Genomic DNA, 22,949 nt, shown 5'->3' on the forward strand with positions numbered 1-22,949 from the left:
GTTCCAAGGCCTGGGTCACAAACAAGGTAAGGAGTATCACCTGTGATCCAGAGGAGGACGGTCCGCGCGGCCCCCTTCTCCCGGGGAACACAGCGGGGAGAGCTGGTGGGGGGTGCGGGGATGGAGGGTGGGAGTGCAGCGTCACACTGCCGGGAGGGCCGAGCTGATTAGGAACCAAGAGAAAAGCGATGGTGCGCAGACTTCCCCCGCAGGGACTGGCCTGCATGGGGCGGTTACAGAACGGACCGGAAGAGGTACCATTTTTAAGGCGTGTGACAGCTGACGCTAATTGCCCAGCAGAGGCTCGGTCCTACTCTATAAATGCAGAATCTGAATCAGAACAAAACACATAGGGGCCAACAACAGAAGTTGTTAGGAGAGTGTCCCCAGACGCCCGAGTCTCCACCATGACACTCGGCAGAGCAGAGAAGGGCGGTACCCGAGGGACACAAACTTGCTGCGTCACCAGGCCTGCTGAGTCTGGCTTCCTGAGCGGCCTTGGGGCTCTTGGGCTCACACTCGAGGGACAAGGCCCAGGGTGACCTGCAAGCCAGTGAGGGATGCACCCTTACCTCAGACGGGGTCTCTTTTCCGACGGGCTGCCCTCGGGGAGACGCAGGCATGAGTTCCAGAGGTCGGGACTGTCCGATTTGTCCCTCTGCCCCCTGGTCGGAGGCCTCCTTTTCTTCCGGGCATTGGCCCAGTGGCTGCTCAGAGCCGCCCCCCAGCAGCTGGGGCAGCGGGTCCTCTTCAATGGAGATGATTCTGCGGAGCGGCCGGGAGAGCAGACCCCCGGTCCCCGGCCCCTCTTCTGTAAGGGGGTGCCCACTCAGGCCCAGGGAGCTTCTCCTCCGCAGGATGCCAAACACATCTTCCTCCTCCTCTGACTGGCTGTTTTGGAGAAGAATGAAGAGTGGGGAGAATATTGTAAAATGTATCAGAATGGAAGCTGGGGGTCTGTGACAGAGAGCTGAGGAGCACACTTTTTGGGGGCAGAGAGGAACCAAGAAAGGGAAAACCAGACCCAGCATTGTTCAGCTCATTCATTCAATGTCCTTATGATGAGGGTGAGATGAAGGCGAAGGTGATGATGAAGGTGAAGGTGATGAAGGCGAAGGTGATGAAGGTGAAGGTGATGAAGGTGATGATGAAGGTGAAAGAGATGATGATGAAGGTGAAGGTGGTGAAGGTGAAGGTGAAGGTGATGAAGGTGAAAGTGGTGAAGGTGAAGGTGGTGAAGGTGATGAAGGTGAAGGTGAAGGTGAAGGCGAAGGTGATGATGAAGGTGAAGGTGGTGAAGGTGAAGGTGAAGGTGATGAAGGTGATGATGAAGGTGAAGGAGATGATGATGAAGGTGAAGGTGGTGAAGGTGAAGGTGGTGAAGGTGATGAAGGCGAAGGTGAAGGTGGTGAAGGTGAAGGTGAAGGTGATGAAGGTGGTGAAGGTGAAGGTGATGATGAAGGTGAAGGTGGTGAAGGTGAAGGTGGTGAAGGTGATGATGAAGGTGAAGGTGGTGAAGGTGAAGGTGGTGAAGGTGAAGGTGGTGAAGGTGATGAAGGCGAAGGTGAAGGTGGTGAAGGTGATGCCGGCTCCCAGGTATTAAGCTAACGACAGTCAGCAACAGGTGCACCAGCCCCGTCCTCGTGGAGCGCTTGGCTAAGCAGGGCCAGAGCAGTCATGACACACTCACTGCGCTGTTCCAGACTGTGGGAGGCCACAAAGGAGAAGCAAAGGGTGAAGAAAGAAGCACAACAGATGTGGAAACAAAGCATCCTGGTTAAAGGGCCGTGGCCTTTGCCCTGGTCCCATGCCAGCCCTTACCAGCTGTGTGTCCCCAGGTAAGACACCAACTCTCCAGGCCTGTTTCCTCACTCTTCCGCCCTGCCCACCTCCCCAGTAAGCCAGTGCATAAGCCAGACCTGTTAGGGAAGCAGCCCTCGGGGATGCAGGCGAGGGGGACCACTGCTCTGGGAGGGACCCCGGCACGGCAAGCGTCCACCACCAGCTCAGGGTGGGAAGGAAGCCCTCCACCCACTTCTCCTTCCTTTCTCCTTAGGATCAGGAGTGAGTGGCCTCAGAGGCCTGCGTGCATGTTTGCTTCCAGAAACACCTGAGCAACAGAACAAGGAGAAGCAGCGGGGGGGTGTGCAGCACTCGGGCACCAGACGTGGGTCCAGGGCACGGGCTGCGTCCCCAAGGTTTGTGAGCAGAGGCCCCACGGGCCCTCCTGGTGCAGCCCCCTCTCAGGCCTTAATGAACAAGTCAAGCTGAGGACTGTTTTATGGGGAGGAACTTGAGTCCAGAATCGAAACACACACACACACACACACACACACACACACACACACTCGAGAACTAGAAAATCGAGCAGGATGCGGTGGTGAGGCGGAAGTGGGCGACGGACACAGAATATGCAGCACAGGGAAAGCCCCTTCACTTTGCCCCAACTCCCGCCCCACCCCGCTCCTAGCATTTCTGGCCCCTAAGGACCAAAAACAGAAAAAAAGAGAAAAAAATGCGTGTATCACTGTTCTGAACTCCGGACACTTCTAAGATAAGTTAAGGTATAGCGCTTGCTCACAGAAGTGCTGACTTAGCTCGGATCCCCTGATATAAAATAAAGGGTCTGCAGCAATTCAAGGACTCTTACACTTATTTATAAAATCAGCTTTTTACGGAAACTGACTGCCATCTTTCTAACAAATTTCTTCTACATTCTGACGAGCCTACTAAGTGCCTAGCCACGTCGGCACACAATTGGTGCTCCCATCTGCTTTCACTCTGCTCACACACACGAGTGCACATGTGTGAACACGTGTTGTGAGCGTGTATGCACGTGCACAGATGCAGAGCATGGCTTTTCAAAGGCCTTGCAACTAGAAAAGACATGGACACTGAAATGACCCTAAATGAAGCGTTTCTTGGCAAAAGCTTCTTACTTGGGAAATTCTCAAGCACTATTACATTCCAGAATACCTTCAGCTTAGCATGACTAAGCTCCTTTTTGGTTTTGCCACCAAATGCTATGCACCAGCGGCAGACAGCAGTCACCTCTGACAAAGTCTGCATGGGAATTCGGGGTTTGCAATTTATCGATTACTCATCAATTATTGTCTGTGTCCTCTACTCAATTATAAGCTCCATGAAAGCAGAGACGGGGTCTATTTTGTTCACTCCGTATCCCCAGCACACGGCACTGAGTCTTGCACAGGGCAGGCACTCAGTAATGGATATTAAGGGCAGGCCTCGAGTCTAATCGATCTTTGGAGACTTCCCAGAACTCAGAGAATGTCAGTTACAGAGTAGGCAATCAGTCTCTGCTTGTTGGAAGCACATATTCCGTTCCCAGGAACCAACAGGTGAACTGTTGATGCAGGAATCTGGCTCCCATGTTGTGTCTCCTGGTTCAGCGATTTAGAAGAGGAGTTCACGATGGTCAGGTTCAAGGTCTTGAGCCGTCAGCGGATTGACATCCCCAGGGCACCTCTGCTTGGCATGTCTATTTCATGCTTGCTGTCCCCAGGGTCTCCCGGATGAGCAGCTTTACACACTTTGCCCCGGGTTTGATACGTGGGGATCTGGCAGTCTCCACCTCTCTGTGGCCACATCCATGGGAAGAAGCACGTGCCCCAGAGAAGACAGGGCAGGGGTAGGGGAGGGAGGCTGGCGTGCCTCCTTCGGGGAGCAACAGGCCACCCCTCTGGGGACTTAAATGCAATCGTGTGCTGTCCAACAACAACCAAGCATGTTATCCCTGAGTTAATTAAATATGAATTATTGAAAGGAGTCTCGTCAAGTACAGGCCCCATTCTCATCTGTAAAGGACTTCAACGATTGGAGATTCCATACTACACTCTAATTACCCTTCAGACTCACGCAGTCCTGTCCCTGGAAAACCAAGAGCATCCGTTCTGCTCAACAGACAGCAGAGCCCGCCCAGCACCCACTCCCTCCCTCTCTCTGACCCCTCTGTCCCTCCCCTGATCTGCAGCCCCTCTTCAGCGCCCCCTGGCAGGAACGGCCTGTCCTAAGTGCTTGCCCTGCACCTGGATGTCAGAACAGGAAGGCACGCGTCCTCCAAGACTCAAGGGGAGCGATAGTGGCTGACCCCAGGCTTCCCGCCAGGGCCAATCTGCACTCAGCTTGGGCTCAGAGCCTGCTCGCAACCTGGCAAGACCAAGGAACAGGTGATGAATGAGCACAGCAGGGACGCCTTACCTTCTGAGCACCCCTCCACCATCCACGTATTTGCCGATCACAGAGCCAGATCGCTGCTTCTGGCTTGCCTTGGAAGCAGCTGTGTTTGCCTTGGCCGCCTTGTCTTTCTGTAGAAACACAAAATGCCCTCAGATCCACGCCTACTGATTTGTCCCAACGTTGGAGCAGAAAAGGGCTCAATTCCCCCACCTCATAGTACAGGCTTCAGATAAAACTCTAAAGGAAGCAAGCGACGGCCTGGGCTCCCTGCGAGCTAGCCTTCACCCACTCTTCCCTTCTGCTGTCATCTCTCACCATAATTCCTCCATCTCCCATCTAATAAGCTAATCAAAGTTCCGAGCCTGGGGTCTGCCAGGTTACCCCTCCCAGGAGTAGTGCTAATTTGCAAGAGGACAAGTTAAGGTGGGATGCACTGGAAAAACATGTATGGGCAGAAAAAACGCTGTGCATCTTTAAATCACACACCTTCTGCAGTGGGGTTTCGATCCCTCTTTATTTCCAAACCCCCAGATAGGAGGATCAATGAACCCAGAGCCTCGTCCACAGCTACGAAGCCAAGACAGGGCACTTCAGGTCTTTTGTGGAGTAGGCTGGCTGTAGGTAAATTGCTCACGTGTCTGCAGTGGGGAGACTGGGTGCAGTGGGGGGCTCACACCTGCCTCGCCAGGGCTCCCCTGCCAGATGTCTTCCAGATAAGGGGGCGCTAGATCACAGGAAGAATCTCTCGTTAACCAGCCAGCCCCGTGGCTCCCAGGGATTCTTCCTGAAAGAAGGAGGGGCTGCAGTGCCCCAGGGCCCCCGCAGGTATGGCTGTGATCCCAGATTAATCTTTAATTGTGATTCGGCATGAACATGATTTTATCCCTCTTTCTTCCATTCCCCACAAGGGTTCTTACTCCCTTAATTCCATTCCCTTCTCAAAGCAGAATGAGTTTGGCAGGTGAAGGGAAGCCAGGTCAAGGGATTAAGGTGACATTTGTGAGGAAGTTTTAAAATAAATTTGGTGTTACTTCTTAAACAATTATAACCATTACCACCATCAAACAAACATGTGTAGGCTTAAGCCTTGCTCTGATAGTACACATAGGTGGGCGGCAGAGACATGTTGCTGACAGCCAGTGGTAGAAAAGACATTGTGATGTACAAGGTCCCTAAAGGATCTGCACTTCTAAGCTAGGTTGCACCGAATCCGGGGCAAACTAGCTGCCGTGTACTAACCACATTTAGGGCACTGAACAGCTGAGAGTCCAGCGCAAGACCTTCCTTTCCAAGAGTTTTTCACACGCACAAAAATCCCTACAGTATGGAAAAAAGGATAGAGAATCTCCTTCCTCATGTGATAATGGGGGTCATGGCCCAAGGAGGCTAACGATTTGCCCGAGGACACACGTGAAATTCACCGTGCGATAATCCTGAAAATCAGAATGTCACATCAATCCATCCTGCCCGCCTTTTTCTTCCCTTCACGGCTTCCACAGCTACGGTCTAAAGGGGAGGATGTTAGGGGAATGAGAAATCCTAGATTCTGTTTAACGCAGCCGGAAGTGAGATTCTTTAAATAAATACAGGATTTTCGTGCTATTTGGGAAAGTATGCAACTGTGGCACTCAGGGTCAGAGAAGCATCGGTCCCCACAGGGTAAAAAAATTGTACATAAAATCAACTATGTAAAAGGTGAAATATACTTTTTTTTTTTGTGGTACGCGGGCCTCTCACTGTTGTGGCCTCTCCCGTTGCGGAGCACAGGCTCCGGACGCGCAGGCTCAGCGGCCATGGCTCGTGGGCCCAGCCGCCCCGCGGCATGTGGGATCTTCCCGGACCGGGGCACGAACCCGGGTCCCCTGCATCGGCAGGTGGACTCTCAACCACTGCGCCACCAGGGAAGCCCGAAATATACATTTTTAATTCTTTCTACGACAGTGTGTAAAAATGAAAAATTTTCATCAAGCGATCAACATGTTAATGAAGAAAAAAACTGAGCATTTTGGTTTAAAAGTCATGGTGCCATTTCAACTGCACCGTCTCATGGATGGTACGATCATTTCTACATCCAAGAAATGTGGGACCCTCCCAAGTATCCTGGTCTCGTGATGCCAAGAGGAAAGTGTGTCACTTCACGGGGAATTAACACACTATGACCCTATAGGTCAACCTGAATTTTTACTATTTTCAAAAAATCTTATGCCACCGTCCTGCCCACACAAGGAGTGACCAGATTCCAAGCCTCAGGATCTTCTTGGGCCAGTCCCAGCGCAGGTCTGGCTGCCACTGGACCCCAGTCTTCGTCTTCCCCCAGGGGAGGGGGCACTGGCCAACTACCTGAAAACATATGTCCCGTTCATCCCGAAGATGCTTGTTCCTTTCCCTGTGGATGGAAAAGGGGAATCTATTCAAACATGGGGCTTGCAGTCAACAGATCCAATAGCATTGGTTTGACGGTCAGATGGGTACAGAGGAAGGCCGGGCATGGAAGGCCCGGGGAGGGCGCGGAACAGCTTTCCTTAGTGATTGTGGCTAAGGGTAATTGTGTATAAGTCAGGTCAGAGGCAAGGGGATACACAGAATGGCCTTGTGACACCCAGGGCCCTTCAGGATCCTGCATTGGTCCATCTGATCACGAAGGGAGCTTTCCACAGAGCTGACCAGGTGTTCCAGCTCCGCCTTGAACTTGCTGTGCCCCCCGCCAAACCTTTCATTCATGAGTGCATGTGTGGCTGCATGCCACACGTGTCTCCCTGAGCCCACACTGTGTGCCGGGCACTGCTCCAGCTGTCAGGGCTACACCAAGGAATGGAAGAAAAAGTTCCTGCCCCCAGGGCATTTGTATTTCATTGCTATTGAGAAAAATAAAGTGGGGGAGAAGTGGCATAAAGAGGGCCAGAGATGGAGGGTGGTCAGGGAAGGCCTCACTGAGGAGGTGGCATCTGAGCAGAGGCTTAAAGGGTGCGGAGGAGAGAGCCCAGCAGGGATGGGGGAGAGCGTCACAGGCAGAGGGAACGGCAAGGGCAGGGACTGGGGTTGGGAGACACGTGGTGTGCGTCCAGCGGAACGGAAACGAGGGAGCGGATGCTCAGAGTGAGGTCAGAGGAAAGATGGGGGAGGTGGGGACCTGCCATCCCCTGCCTGTGGGCCACTGTCAGAACTCTGAATTTATCCCAATGGGATATGAAGCCATGGGGGGGGGGGCGGGCTTTGGCCGAGGAGTGTCCTGACCTGACTCAAGTTTTAAAAGGAACCCTAGAAACGCTGGGCTAAGAGTGATGTGCTGGGGACAGGATGGGGCCCTGAGAACTGGCCCATATTTTAAGCAACGTGGAGGTCATTGGTTCCACGTTCGGTGGAATAGGGGGAGAAAAAGCCTGGTGGAGGGTTGAGAATGCGAGGCTGGGAGATGGAGGCGGCCGAGTGTAAATGGAAACGACTCTTTGGGAAGCTAGGGAGCCACGCCTTCGTCTCTTGTCTCCTGGAGCATCTCCATGCAGAGGCTCCGATAGGCAAGGGAACGTTCTGCTCTGCACATGTGTCCTCTGTCCTTCGTGGCACGGCTCTGTAGCGACGGCCGCGCACCAGTCACCCAATTCTCCCAGGAAGCCTGCGACACAGGCATGTCCAGGTTGTTGACAAACTGCTCAAGGTTGCACAGGTGCTGAGGGGCTGGGCTGAGTCTGGAACCAGATCCAGCTCCAAAGTGCACGTTCCTACCAAGCGCCCTGAAACTGCTTCCATGTGCCCCCATTTCCCTTAGGACGGCAGCCCCTCGCCACTGGGTCACACCCCGGCCATAGTCCCGATCCCCCCCACCAACAATTCCCGCTGTCCTCCCACCCCACCTGCTCCCAGCTCTCTCTGTCTCTCCCTGATGCCCATTTCCCCCGGCTCTCTGTCTCTACCCGGAGATCTCACTGTGGAGGAAGAGTCTGCCGCGGGCTCTCCCGCCACATCCGGGCTCTCCCCGGCTGGCTCGAAGACCAGGCAACAGCACAGCAAGGTTCAGGCTCGGATTCTGCACAGACGCTGGTCTCCATGAAAAAGACCCCCAAGTGCTGGCAGAGTGCTGCCTCGTCATCCTCCCCTGTGCCTTCACACTGAATCTGCCTCTGTATTTTTTTCTAAGTACAATAGAAAAAAGGGAAAAAACCCAACCAAACTCGTTCTTGTACATCTTATTCTCTGCCTTCACTAAAGCCTTCCTGAGAATCCACACCTTCTCTCACAGGGATTAAAACTTGGCCCCTAAGAACCACTTCCATCTCCCTGGCCTTTGGAATCACATCTTGAGGGAAACAAATCTGAAATGCATTCAGTTTGAAGAACTTTTCTATTTGGTGGCATCAAAGATGCCAGATGCAGTGATCTTACCTTGCTTTCAAATTAAAAAAAAAAAACAACCTAAAAACCTTCAAAAGGTACCCAATTCAAACCCACCTGCACTTTAAAAATCAGGACCCAAATTTCATCACTATTCCCCAAGAGGCGTTTGACAGGCAGCAAGTATAGTAACTTAGAAAGCTCAGAGGCAAAACTGAACATTCCATTTTCCCCACACCCGTTTGCGTTTGGTTGTTTTTGGGGGGGGGGGATAATCCAAACCAAACCAGTGAGCTTTGAATCTACAGGTAGTGTAACAGGCTGAGGACTCTCCGAACGCCATTCTTGCTGCTCTGTTTGTGACTCACTTACTCATTCAACAAACACGAACAGAACACGGCAGAGTAAAGAGCGCCAGCCAGCTGGGGACTCAGTTCCGGCTCTGGCCGCGAGCGTCCGGGTCACTCCAGTAAATTACTCCATCGCTCTGATATCTGCTTCCTTGATGGCTAACCCCTGTATTAACAGCTGCCCTACTTCCCAGGTTTTGTTGAAGATGAAGGAGATACTACCTCTGGCATGGACTAGATGCTCCATAAATTCAGTTCTCCTCCTACCTGAGCAAGTACCGTGCCAGGTACCAAGCAAGCAGGAGGAGGCAGCGCCTGCCTGCAGAGGTACAAACTGGAGAGGGGGCTGGGCACCTGTGTAAATGGACCAAACATAATGGAGAGGTGGTGCTCAGTTGTCCAACAGTATGTTGGGGACCAGGGAAATGTGGGTGCTCCCTCAGCAGGCAGGGGAGACTCTGGGGGTGCCCCTTCCCACCCAAGGCTCTGGGATGCGGACGCACCTTAGGAAATCCAGCTGTTTCAGGAGCCCTGACTTCTCCCGCTGCAGACTCTCCGTGACGCGGTACACTTCCCTGCAGGGGATGCAAGATGGCAGTGATGAGTGACATGTGGGGGGAGGGGGTGCTACCAGGGCACGAGGCAGTGATGAAGTTGGACCCGGAAGGTGGTGCCCGGGCTGGCCTTCCTCTGGAGAGCACGGCCTCGTGCAGGCCTTATAGCCAGGTCTCACCAAGTCGTCTCAGACACCCTATTTGGAAGGTGAAATGATCCCTGTTTTTTGGTGTTTTTTTTTTGCGGTACGTGGGCCTCTCACTGTCGCGGCCTCTCCCGTTGCGGAGCACAGGCTCCGGACGCGCAGGCTCAGCGGCCATGGCTCACGGGCCCAGCCACTCCGCGGCATGTGGGATCTTCCCGGACCGGGGCACGAACCCGTGTCCCCTGCATCGGTAGGCGGACTCTCAACCACTGCGCCACCAGGGAAGCCCGATCCCTGTTTTATAGACACAGATAGTCAAGTAGGTTTGATAACTCTCCCTGGCAACCCAGGACTGAGCCAGGGTCCTAATCTAGACCCCCGACTCCCTGTCCCAAGGATACAGTTTGATGATGACTGCACTGTTTTCTCAGGCTCCCGGTGGTCCTGCCCCGCCCCCACCAGAGGTCAGGGAATCAGAATCAATACTCTTCTCCAGCCCAGCCTCGGAGGGTAAGAGCAGAGCTGGTGTTTCTCCCTTCCCCCGTCCTCCCCCCATGCTGGTTTAGTTTGTATGTAGGAGCTATTGAAGACCTATCTTTCCTTCCCCACTTTCCCCCAACAGTCTCCAATCTGTTCCCGGAGATCTGGAATTTCCACTGTTGCACATTCATTTCTTTGACTAAAATTTCTTATCTCTAGCTACAAAGCAGAGATTTAATGTATCAATCATAATCCGTCATTTACATCACAGTGTGAGCGTGTCAATCACAGGACTTTTGAGGAAGGGGAGAGAGAAGCTGAGACATACACAGGGCGGCTGGAGGGCAACGCAGGCTGCGAGGCAGGGGCTGTGTGTGCCTTGTTTACATCTGTACCCTCGACACAGTGGCTGGCTTGGAGGTGCAGTCAACAAACAGCAGTGGGAAGAGAAAAAAGAGAGAGGGCTAAAGGAGGGGCGGGGAGGGCAGATGGCAGGGATGGAGGGAGGAAGAGAGCTGGAGGGGGAGGGGGCGTTTAGGAGGAAGCCAGCACCACTCAGAGAAGAAAGGAAAAAAATAAAGCAGGGCTTCCCTGGTGGCTCAGTGGTTGAGAGTCCGCCTGCCGATGCAGGGGACACGGGTTCGTACCCCGGTCCGGGAAGATCCCACATGCCGCGGAGCGGCTGGGCCCGTGAGCCATGGCCGCTGAGCCTGCGCGTCCGGAGCCTGTGCCCCGCAACGGGAGAGGCCACAGCGGTGAGAGGCCCGCGTACCGGAAAAAAAAAAAAAAAAAAAGCAGAATGGGGTGATGTTGGAAAATAAACCTTGCTTAACTGCACAGTTCTGCTTCCATCCTTCCCTCTGTGCTCTGCACCACAGTTCAGGGATTTTAAATCTCCCCCAAACTTACTGCAAAGGGTCCCGTATTTCCAAGCCACAGCCTAGTAAATGCGTCACTGCCACGGGCCGTCAGGGCTGCCTTGACTGTGCGCAGGCTGAGCTGCGTAAGGACGGTCCCCTGGCAAAGCCCATCCGCGTCACCACGAGCTTGCTGGGGCCACAGGGCTCGCAATCGCCTTATTCCTTGAGCGGTATCTGTGGGGTTTCCCCCTTTATAGCAGAATTATAAAGTCACTTTGCGACAGTAACAGACTGTCTCAAATACCAAGTTCACCTCAGACAATGCTTATTCAGTAACAGAACTTCTCTGGCTCCTGCAGAGCTGCAAACCCCAACATTTTATTACCAATTATATTTAATGTCAACTGGAGGGAAAACAATGTCTTCCCTATTATCCAACCTGGGTCCCTAAACGCCGTCTGGGACTCTGCTCCGAAGGGCACCAGGTGAGCACAGCTGTCTGGTCGCAGCCTGGCGCGAGCTCAGGTTACCTGGGAGCTCAGGTTACCTGCGTCGGGCTTTGGGGCTCCGCCACCCCCAACCCGGGTCCTGCTTCTTCCTGGGGCAGCCGAAAGCAGAGGGCTTTCCCCGCTGAGGACAGACACTCACACCGGAGACCTAACCTAATGGGTCCTCACAGTGTCTGACCGAGTGGCCAGTTCCTCTACAACCAAGAGGACCTCAGTCCAAGCCTCCTCTGGCCCTGCTTACGAGGCACCAGGGACCTTGGCAGCGTGCCCACACACACAACTACACACACATACGTGGTATGCATCGGTGCAAACCTACGTCTGTTTGTCTAGTAGACACACATCTGTCTAAGCATGCACACATATGTATATTCAGATAGATTTTTTGTGTTAACAAATAGAAAAGCATTTCTGCAAAAAAAAGACACTTGGATATTTGACTAAAATGACCTTGAAAGTCCTTCTAACCTAGATGTTCTACAAGTTTATGTCTGGCTAACAGGTGAAGCGAAAGGCACAGAACTTGCCATTTTGCGGTGGTAACTGGTGAGAGGTTTCTGGCTGCTGGAGGGAAGGGCTGTTGGCTGTGTTTTTATGAGAAAGAAAGAAATATGGAGCGTTCTCCAAAGGATCCGTCAGTGGGAAATGCAGGCAAATGTAGAACTGTGTGTGCTGTCGCTTTGTAGAGAGTGTGTGTGTGAGTGTGTGCATGTGTGTGTCTCTGTGTGTCTGTGCCTGTGTGTGCATGTGTGTGCATCTCTGTGTGTGTGCATGTGTGTCTGAGTGTGTGTCTCTGTGTGAGTGTGTCTGTGTGAGTGTGTGTGTCTGTGTGTGTGTCTCTGTGTGTGTGAGTGTGTCTGTGTGTGGGGGGGGTCTGTGTGTGCGCGTGTGTGTGTGTGTGTGCACGCGCACATGTACAGAACACTCTGGAAGGAGCCAGAACTGGTGTCCTCTGGGTGACGGGATGCTGGGAGTCAGGGGTGGGGGGCAAACCTCTTTCTGCCACATTTCGTGCCTTTTCATAAACCACCTCTCCCCCAGATACAAGTTAATTAACAAAATAGAGGTGCTGCCTTCCAGCCGACCTTCATCTTTATATTGTCTCCCCTGCTCGACTGCTCCTTCTTTATCTGATTTTAAAATCTAGTTCTCCTTCCTTGGGCATCTTCAGAGAACAGGAAAATTCATTTTGTCCATTCAGAACTCCAGCTGATACATGACGGGGTCTGTTGATCTAGAGGCCCACTCTCCCCCCTCCCAGCAGCATCCGGCAGCTGGACATCATGCGGGAAGCACAGGGTATCAGGAGGACGAGGCTCTGACCTTGTTTTCTGACACTAACTAGCTGGGTGGCTGCGGGTTGCTCACTACCCCTCTCTGAGCTTGTTTTCCATTTGTGAAATGAAGAGGTGGCTTCCAGCACAAAGGTCCTGTCGGCTCTGCTGGTCTGGGATCCTGCTCTATGGAGGACAAGCTAAGCCTCCCCCTGCCCTTCTCTCCGGGCCGCTCTGGACGAGACACGCTCTCCCGGGCTCCAGCAGGTTCCCCAGCTGCACAGCTGCTGCAAGCTTCTTATTGAAACAAAGTCACGAAGGTTCTGGACTCATTTATCTCTCCCTCCTAACCCTCCTTCCCTCTTTTTCAATTCCCAGCCTCCAGAGATTGTGTGTCTGGCTTGCTTAATTAAGATAAGACTTCAGAAAGATTTTAATCCTCACGCTGTGATTCGTTGCGCCGGCTCCGGTGCTCATTTCCATTTGCGGTTCTCATGCCTGTGCCTTTCAGATGTTTGTCGCCTTCAGGACTTGATTGAATTTTAAGAGCCTGACTCCTTAATTCTGTATATAAAGTTAAGCACTGGTTGACCTGATCTCAACGGGGAGGGACCGATTTTGCTTGTTTACAATGAAATATACTGTCCTTCCGCCGGGCATCCAAGCCTTGAATGGAGGGGTTGATTTTAGTCAGCTGCTTGGGAAGACATATCTTTTGCAACTGGAGATGTCTTCCTAGGGTAAAACTCCAAATCCAAACACATCCCCTCCCTCTCACTCTAGATCATTCCCAAACAGTACAGGACATCATACGTGAGGCAGACAGCAGAACAATTTTTTTTTTTTTTTTTTTTGCGGTACGCGGGCCTCTCACTGTTGTGGCCCCTCCCGTTGCGGAGCACAGGCTCCGGACGCGCAGGCCCAGCGGCCATGGCTCACGGGCCCAGCCGCTCCGCGGCATGTGGGATCTTCCCGGACCGGGGCACGAACCCGTGTCCCCTGCATTGGCAGGCGGACTCCCAACCACTGCGCCACCAGGGCAGCCCCAGCAGAACAATTTGATTTAGGTTGAGGCACCGACGATTGGCCAGCCGTCAGACAGTCAGGGCTTTTGAACAAAGAGAGTCAACACAGGTAAAACGTCAAGCATTGGTAAGACTGCCCTGTTTTTGAAATCAGACTTTATACCTTACCTCACCCAGGACCAGGCACCCAGGTTCTGCAGAATGACTACATGAGTCCTCGAACAAACGAGTGAGTGAAGGGTGGCCAGTCCTAGTCCTGGGCACAGTTTCCCGGCTGACTCATTTGTCACTGTGGGGAGTCAGCAGCGTGTGTCCAGCACTTAGCGTCTCAGGACAGGTACTTAACACCTCTGAACCTCAGTTTCCTCATGCATAAATTAGAGTTGATAACAATGGTACCTGGCACATCAGGGTGCTGAGAAGGTCAAATGAGATAATGTCAGATTTTCGACGTAAGTGAGGTACGCTGAGTGCCCAAGACAGTGTTGAAAGCACTGAGTAGCTTTCAACAAATGTTGCTGATGTGAACCCGGCAGTGAATGCACTGGTACGTGGGTGAACAGATAAGCAAGTGAGATTCCGGGGCCTCAGAGAGCCCTTGTTCTCAAAGCCTAACACTCCTGAGACCGATTCCTCACTGACTTCTCTGGGTCAGGTGCAGACCCAGCCTGGGACTGTTCCCAGGGGCACCTCCATCCAGCAAGCTGAACCCAATGGCTGGACACCTAGTTTATCAGCAAACCAGTCCCCAGAGATGTGGGGCTGCCCACACAGGGCCCACACAGAGGAAGGCTGAAAAAGGAAGGAAAAGGAGGAAGGAAAAAAATGGGCAGAGCTGGGGTGAAGCGTCCAGGGCACTGTCACACGCCCTGTCGAACTACATGCTGACCTCGGAAGTCTTCCTGGCCCACCCTGTTCTCCCAGGTCTCCGAACCATGACAGTCACTGTCTGGTCGTTCCACTCCCTCAGGATTTTCCCCCAGACTGCCCCCTATTTGTTGGCTGGATAACGTCTTTCTAATCACATAATACATTGTCTGAGAATGAGGCTGTACGTTTCTCATCAATCCTAGGGAGTGCTCGGCACAGAACTGGTCTGCTTCACAGTCTCAGAATCCTAGAAGGTTAGAAGAGGTCCCAGGGACCAAGGAGCCCCATCCCCATGTTATGAGCAAGGAGAAGGGTCTGGGGGGCGGGCTAACACGCTCACAGCGGGGGACGGATCTGGAGGGCACAAGGGTGACACTCACATCTCCTTCTCCTGGTGGAGTTTTCGGGCCTCTTGCTGGAGGCTTTCCAGCTGCTGCTGGGCATCCTGCAGCTCCCAGGATGTCCGCTCCAACTCCCCGGCCAGCTCCTGGTTGGTGAGTTTCAGCTTGGTGTTCTCAGCCTTGGTTTCGTGCTTGTCGTTGTGCAGGGCGGTGCACTGGCCTTCCAGCTGGAGAGGAACGGGGGCATTGTGCAGAGGGGAGCGATGAGCGAGCTCCGCCCCCCCATCAGGCTGGCCTTTCCCAGCCGCGTCTTGCTTCCTCCACCTGGTGAGCGGGAACCCATGCTACTGCCCCCACTGCCTTCAAGCCTCAGTCAGCTTTGTCCTGCCCCTTAATGCACACGCACACACTTCTGGAGTCAGGAAGGATAAGTTCAGTTTAATGAATGTGGCCAGTCAGCGAAGAAGGAAGCAACAACAAGGAATTGTGTGTGACTCTCAAGAGGCCCCTGAGTAATCAGGCAAGCATGCAGTAATTAAGTCGAGTGGCAATCATTCATTGGAGGGATAAATCTAATTGGTAAGAACTTAATGCATAATAGTGAAGAGGAAAGAGAGGAGGAGAAGCCAGGTACACTGTGCAGGGCGGGGGTGGGGGTGGGGGAGGGGGAGGCAGCTGGCAGTGAGAGCGTCTTGCTGCAGGAGAGAAACCGAAATCTACAGGTTGGGTACTCAGAGGACTGGAACCGTCTCCAGCCTTAGCATGGGGGTGTCTTCAAGTGTATTTTAATGTGCTGCTAAAAATATCCCTTTCTATTCAAATGGAACCAATGTCTCTGCGTCTGTCCAGGGCTGGATGCCTTCCAGCACCAGACAAAACAAAACAGGAGGCCAAGCGGCATCCGGGCCTCTCTCTCCTACGAGCCCCTTGCTTTGGAGACGAGGCTGCGGGCGCGAGGTTTGCCTAGGTAACCCGTCTCCCTGGGGTCCTGAGCCACGCACTCCCAGCCACAGTGGGTGGACCCTGGGACACCACCCAGCCTGTCTCTGGGGACTCAGGTGCACCAGGGGCGCATCTGGTGTCTGCATCCACCCTGCGGGGTGACGGGAACTGTCCCAAAGGAGGCTGACGCACCTTGTACGGGCACACAGGAAGACAGTTGGAGGCATCCCTGGCCCTCCTGGCAGGAAGACATCACAGTCTGCAGCCTCCCCCCAGATATCAGTGTCTGTGACCCCTGTACTGCAGCATCCCCCTTATCTCTCATACAGGATGCAGGAAACAAAGTAACGATTTGGCATTCTGGCGGCTCCTGGGCATAATTATACCACGACGCCTGCGGAGGGTACTTGGGAGAATTCTTGGCAATTTTTTCCAAGTTAAACACCAGGCATTGGAGAGTAAAGGCTTTATCTTGGGATCACCTGTGATTTCAGATGCTCTCTTTTGTACAACTAAATGGTGGTTCTCAGATTTAAGAAAAAAAAGTCCTTAAGTGAACGGCAGGGAAAGCGGGCAAGCGCCAGAGGAGGGGATGGAGTGCAGAACAGGTGCTCTGAGGACATGGACACGAACATACCCGCTTCTGCTTCTGGATGAGCCGCTCCAGTTCCTGCTCCTTGGAGAACAGCTTCTGTTCCAGCTCCTGACTGCACGCCTGGAACCTCTCCGTGTCCTGCCAAGCCAGGAAGAAGGACACGTGAGGCCCAGATGCACCGGGAGGGAGACTTTTTTCCCCCCACCTTGAACCTGCTCAACAGCAGGGAGGGGCCCGCCCATCCTTTGGGGTCTTCCCACAACATCCCAGGGCTTTGGTCACCCGCCTGCCCTGGCGGATGGAGACTGTGCACGACGCCAGCTCCCACCACGTATGACATGTCGGATGACCGCCTCTCACGGGAGAGGCAGCGTCGGTTAGTGGGCGGGTACCGAACGGGGAACAGAACAGGGGCTGAGCTGGAATCTCAGGCCTCAGGCTCCTGTCTGTCCACTGGAAGATGGAATGTCCTTCCGGCTGGGATATTCTGTCCATGTTGGGCGCAGTCATTCAATCCTTTAAACTGCCCTCCCTCTGAAAACACAGGGGCCCCACTTCTTCCTCCTTCAGGTGGGTCTACGCCCTCGCTGTGTCCCCGCTGGGACGGAGGGCTCCCAAGTCCCGGGGAGGGTCTCTCCCGTGAGCTCCACAGCCCCTCCCTCCTGCCCTAGAACCGGCCTTCCCCACTCAGGGATGCGGAGACCCCAGTGATGCAAGCGGGAAGGGGCCTGGTCGTGGGACAAAGAGGAAAGTGTGTAGCTGGCAGGATGCCTGACACTCACCAGAGCCTGATCTGGTGTAAGGGCCCTGAGTGGGCAGCGGGAGACTCGGGGTCCAGCCCTTGCCTTGCCCAGCCTCCCTGCTTTTTCCTTCCATGTCGCTGTTTCTTGGGAAACATGCTCTCTGCTTGTCCGAGGCATGGCCGCGGCGCAGGCCAGGTAGGAAGAGGAGAAAGCGTCACAGCCTCCATGTAACTCACCACAGGAGCCCTGCGGGCCTTCCGTGCCGCGGAACGACACCTCCCCAAGGAGGACAGTGGTGAGATGCAGCCCTGGGGGCAGCCCTGTCTGGAAGCAGGAAGGTGAGGGGACAGCAGCCCCCGTCAAAGCCCAGGGCTCTTCCTCAGCCCCTCATCTGGGGACGCCACCTCGTTCCTCAGCCTACTTTTTTTTTTTTTTTTTGCGGTACGCGGGCCTCTCACTGCTGTGGCCTCTCCCGTTGCGGAGCACAGGCTCCGGACGCGCAGGCTCAGCGGCCATGGCTCACGGGCCCAGCCGCTCCGCGGCACGTCCAGGGCACGAACCCGCGTCCCCTGCATCGGCAGGCGGACTCTCAACCACTGCGCCACCAGGGAAGCCCTCTCTGCCCATTTTGGACAGGTCAGCGGGGCTCGGGGGGAGCCCGTGACCGTCCTCGTGTCGGCCACACCTGACGGTGGAGGCAGGGTATGACCAGGCAGCCTCTGCTCCCAACGTTTGCTGCAGGGAATCTTGTCCACCCCACTGGCTGGGGGTGGGGCGAGCAGCTCCAGGACCCCCAGCTGATGCCGGCAGCCCCACAAAGACCAGACGGAGTGTCTTAGCGGCCCTGCCGGGCACAGAGTGCTGAGGGGGTCACGGCCAGTGGGATGCCGAGCGCCAAGCCCTGGCCAGAGGGTGCAGCCTCTCACGCTGTCATGAACTGCGGACCACCAGCCTCACACGGTGGCCAGGCCACGCCTGCGTGCCCCAAGGCTTCACAGCACGGCCGAACACGTGTTCACGGCTCCCACGCGTACGCAAACAGCATACATCGCAGCGCTGAGCCTAAAAGGCGTTTGGGGCTCAGAGGCCTTGAGAAGGGAGAAGCCGGGCTGGGGGGTGGGGTGCGGCAGCGGGGTCAGACCCCCCAACTGGGGCAGATTTGCCCTGGAATTTCCACCCCCGCCCCGACCTCTTTCCGTTCCAGTCCCCAGGCGTTGACCCACCTATTGCTTCTGGAAGCAGCATCTTTCCTTAGCTATGACCTTTGACTTGTAGTCATGGTGGGGGGGAGGGGGCCGAATGCCGCCCCCTCCGCCAGAGCTCGGCCCCTCTGTGCACAAAGCCACTGGGGTAAAGGGAGCGGGTCTACTATTGCAGGGGATGCGGGGGGGGGGGTAAGGCTGAGGCTCCCGGAAGCCCCCCCACCCCCGTAGGGTCTGCTCGGTGAGGAGATGCGTGTTCTCTCTGCCTGTTCTGTTCGCCTTCACTAAGGCTGGAAGTCGGGGGAGGGCGGGGTCAGCCAGGATGCATTAGCGCTCTAAAAATGAAGGCGAGAGGGAGGTCTGGAAATACTGCCCAGCCTCCAGAGGGCTCTGGGTGGAGAACACAACCGGCTTTTTCTGGAAAGCATTCTGACGCCCTCTCAGCTGGAAGGGCATCTCTGATAAGAAACGGGGCCCTGGTGTGGATAATGGGCAGCATGAAGTGAAACGCTGGTTTGGACCCACCTGCCTTAAGGAGCAGGGAAGTGATGTGACAGCGGCTCCGCAAGCCGGTGATGGGGTCTCTGTTCAAAATTCATACGTTGAAACTTAACCCCAAGGAGGTGGGCTCTTTGGGAGGTGATTAGGTCACGAGGGCAGAGCCCACCAGAGTGGGATTAGTGCCCTTGTCCGATACCCCAGAGAGCCAGCTTGCCCACGTGAGGACACAGAGAAGTTGGCAGCCTGCAACCCGGGACAGGGCTGTTACCTGAACCCGACCACGCTGGCACCCTGATCTTGGACTTCCGGCCTCCAAAGCCGTGAGAGATGAATGAATGTTGCTTATAAGCCACCCAGGTTATGATATTTTTGTAATGGCCCGAACTAAGACAGGAGGCCACCTTTCAAATCCAAGACTTTTCCGCTGAGAACCCAACAAGTGGATAATCCGAAAATGGATGAGAGGGAGTTTCCTGTAGCTCCGTCTGACGAATATGTTCCCCGAAAGGATCCTGCTTAGCCTGGAACAGGAAGGGATTTCACCAGTTCTGAGCTCCCAAGACAAACGGCGGGGCTTGGTGGAAGGCTGAGTGCCTGACTGAGAGCAGGAATGTGAGTTTTACATTTTCCCCCGTGGAATTCGAGAAGAGTGGCACTTGAGTTGTCTTGGGAATTAAAATTTCTAGGCTTCCAAGGGGAAAGGATGGGAAGCATCGGCTCTAACAAGGGTCCCCTTAGGGGAGCTGCTGGGCGTGGAGTGGCACGGGCTGCCGCGTTCATGCAGGCTTGCCGTGGAGGTCTCGGGGCAGCCAGCGTCGAGCCAGGCTTCAGGCTGCTTCAGCTGGTAAAGCCCCTGCATCCTTCTCTGCACTGATTCCTTGTTCATTCATTCACTGATTCAACAACTCCTTGTTGAACGCCTGCCTGCTGTGCTCCAAGCACGGTGGAAGTGCTGAGGGTACATTAGCACGTAAAAGTAAAGATCCCTGCTCTTTGGGGCTTACATCTTAGTAGGACGAGAGAGACCACAATCAATAAAAATAACCCGGGAAATTATATGCCATATTTGAAGGTGACAACGGCCTTGAAAAAAATAAAGCAGGGAAACAGGAAATCAACAGTGCCATGGGGCACTGCAATCTGAGATCCGGGGCTGGGGAGAGGGCATGCTCAGAGCAGGTGGTATTGCAGCCCGGCCCGCAGAGCCAAGCCCCGGGAACGGACTCTTGCCTTCAGGAGAAACTGCTCTTCCTCGCTTTTGATTTGCCGTTCCATCTCCTCGTAGAGGTGCTGGATCTCTTCATCATAGGCAGCACTTTTCCTGCACAGGTGACAAAAAGAGAGCGTGATAAGACGCCTTTATCCCCCAGTGGAGCTCTGGGTGGCGTGGGCGACCATGGCGGCCGGGTCAGCCAAGGCTGCAGGGTCAGCTCCCCAGGATCAGCTGACCACTGGGGCCCAGCAGGACCCTCTCATCCTCCTGTCTCCCAGCTGTCCCTCCCAGGCATCCCCGGCTCCACCTTCCTGTCCTCTGCTTTATCTCAGCACCCATCCACACAGCCTCTGTGACACTCACCGTCCTATTGCCCACTGACCCCTATACGCTTGTTGACAGCATAAAGGTGTGCGGTGTGGGCTTCTTTTCTGCTTGGTTTCTTGGTGTATCTGTTTCCCACTTTGGGCACTTTCTCTCTACCTGGTTCCATCAGTACCACCTGAACTGTACTCTCCTGGAAACTATGTGCTGAACTTTGCGTGACCCTCATTTCTCATAGGATCTCAAAAGGTTCCATGGTGGCGACCACCACCACCATCACGACACCCCTAGAAAGGAAGGGGGCCACACCTGTCCAAGGGCTCACCCATCTCGGCACAGGGCCATGGGAAGGGTGAGGCTGGGTAAATGCTGATGGCAATAGTGACACGCTGGGTTCTCAGCGTCCCCTCCTACTCCGACGAACCCTGCAGCATAGGAAGTACGTAGCTGGCCTCTTTGCTCCTACATGGAGATGAGGACAGATGCGGCTCTGGGGACAAGGTTTGTGGGTCACCCCGGGACGGCTCCTCTTTCTCTCCCAGTGATAGATCCTCCTTCAAGTACTCCCCCAAGTTCAAACGGGAAGGACCAGGTATTAGCATTCGAACCAAGACTGGAGACGATCACATGTGACATTCCCAGGGGGTTGCACCTCTACACCTCTTCTCTGACCGGGCATGGAAGGCCCTCTCTGCCCCTCGCTCCCTGCCCTCTGTCCTGTTAAGGAAACTCTAGGCTCCAGCCAGCAGGCTTACGTCATAGCTCTCCAGGGCTGGTTTGAACCTGCAATATACACACCTACTGCCAATTCTGGCACCTGGCATTCTAAACTCAAATGCTGGCGCGCCCTTGTTCTTTATTCAACAAAGGAGGCTTTTAAAATTGAACAAACAGCCCTGGTTCTCGGTTCTGAGAGGTACCAGAGAGATTTCGGAAGAAAACATCAAGGATAGGAAAGCATTCATTCCCCTGAGCCTTCCGTCATTCAAAGTCCCACCTCCCTGTAAGCCCAAGTCCCCCGGGACTCCAGTCCAGCGCCAGGCCTCCCCCCCCCCGCCCGAGGCTGCACCACAGCCCATAGGCTGCCCCTCCCTCACTCGCTACCTGTGCACCACATGCACAGGCCGCCATTTTGACTGGCATCCTTCCAGTTCCACAGAAACCACACAACTGACCCAGACGAGGGAACCGGTATGGATCTGCACGGTCAAGGTCACTCACCTGTCTGAGTTCCCTTTCTTTGTTGTATCCCCAAGACCACAAACCCCACTCTGAGTGAGTATGGCACTGGCCCAGGGTGTGCTCCGCAAGAGGACACAGCTCTCCAAGACTCCTCCAAGCCAAGGCTCTGTGTTCACCACTGGGCTTCCCATCCCAGGAGTAACAAACGCCTTTCTGGTGAAGAGTGAGAACTCTCTTCTTGGTAAATGACAAATGTTTGGATTGTTACTTTGGTTCTTAGCTACCCCATGACAATTACAAGAAAACCTTGGCAGGAAATAAGGAGTCGAGGCTCCTGCTGTTGCATAGGGACACCTCAGGGACAGAAATGATACAGTGGAAAGGAAATTTCAGAAACAGAGATGGTCTTCCCCTGGTGCCTGGAGTGATCTTCCTGTGCTGGAAGAAATTCCAATGCTACGTGGTAAACGGTATCCAGGAAAACTTTAGAGACAGTGATTCCAGCTATATGAGCACCAGGGAACTAATAAAGTGATATGAGAAAAACTTAAAAATGGATTTGACGCTGCTAAAGCAATACTAGTTACAGTCAGGCACATAAGCTGTGTCCCGTTTAGGCCTAATAACCATGCAGAGCATTAATTCCACACTATCATTAAATGTGTTATATTAACTTGAAGTTTTATTGGATTAAATTAAGAAACTCTATGCTTCTCGTGCTCACATGTCAGTCTGTTAGTCGTGAAGTAATTTTGCAAATTGCTACAAACAAACAAATGGGAGGAAGAGAGATGTAGCCTCTGAATGGCATCTGCTCCCAGCCCTCAGCACGAAGGATGCGCCCACCACAGAGAAGTCCTGGGATGCAGGCGGGCATCCGCGATCCTGGGCCCACACTGGATCAGACATGGAGCTCCTTCTTTGCAGACGCTCTTGAACAAAACCGGCCAGCAACCCGGGAGGCTGCCGAGGCCTGAATGTCTTCAGAGGATGAGCCCTGACCCAGGGCTGGACACCCGAGCCCCGGCGATGAGATCATTAAGGTGTGCACACCACTCCCATCACCAAACCAGCTCAGGGGCAGAAGACCTCCTCCGATCCCAAAGTAGCACCTGTACCCCCGGTTCCTCCCAGCATCATCTCGATGACCAAACGAGAGAGCAGGTGTGCAAGGTATTTGAACTGCAAAGTCCTAAATGGAGGTAAGGGATTATTTATTATCGTAATTATTATCATGGGCTGCGGGGGGGCAAGGGCTAACACTCCCCAAGGGGAGGAGGGCCTTTGTTTCAAGAATAAAAGGGTTGCTAGG

General features: G+C 54.1%; 1 protein-coding gene across 1 annotated transcript in view; it reads right to left on the bottom strand.

Moving 5' to 3' along the window:
* The window catches only part of CRACR2A (calcium release activated channel regulator 2A), a 74,648-nt gene that overhangs the window by 25,262 nt on the left and 26,437 nt on the right, over positions 1–22,949 (bottom strand). The window contains exons 5-11 of the mRNA XM_067695441.1: positions 20,149–20,239; positions 16,515–16,610; positions 14,975–15,162; positions 9,380–9,451; positions 6,538–6,583; positions 4,219–4,325; positions 573–891 (exon numbers count right to left, since the gene is read on the bottom strand). Of these exons, the coding sequence (XP_067551542.1) occupies positions 573–891; positions 4,219–4,325; positions 6,538–6,583; positions 9,380–9,451; positions 14,975–15,162; positions 16,515–16,610; positions 20,149–20,239 (919 nt within the window). The remainder of the gene's footprint in view (positions 1–572; positions 892–4,218; positions 4,326–6,537; positions 6,584–9,379; positions 9,452–14,974; positions 15,163–16,514; positions 16,611–20,148; positions 20,240–22,949) is intronic.

Source organism: Pseudorca crassidens, chromosome 11 (assembly GCF_039906515.1).
Source record: "Pseudorca crassidens isolate mPseCra1 chromosome 11, mPseCra1.hap1, whole genome shotgun sequence".
Lineage (NCBI taxonomy): Eukaryota > Metazoa > Chordata > Mammalia > Artiodactyla > Delphinidae > Pseudorca > Pseudorca crassidens.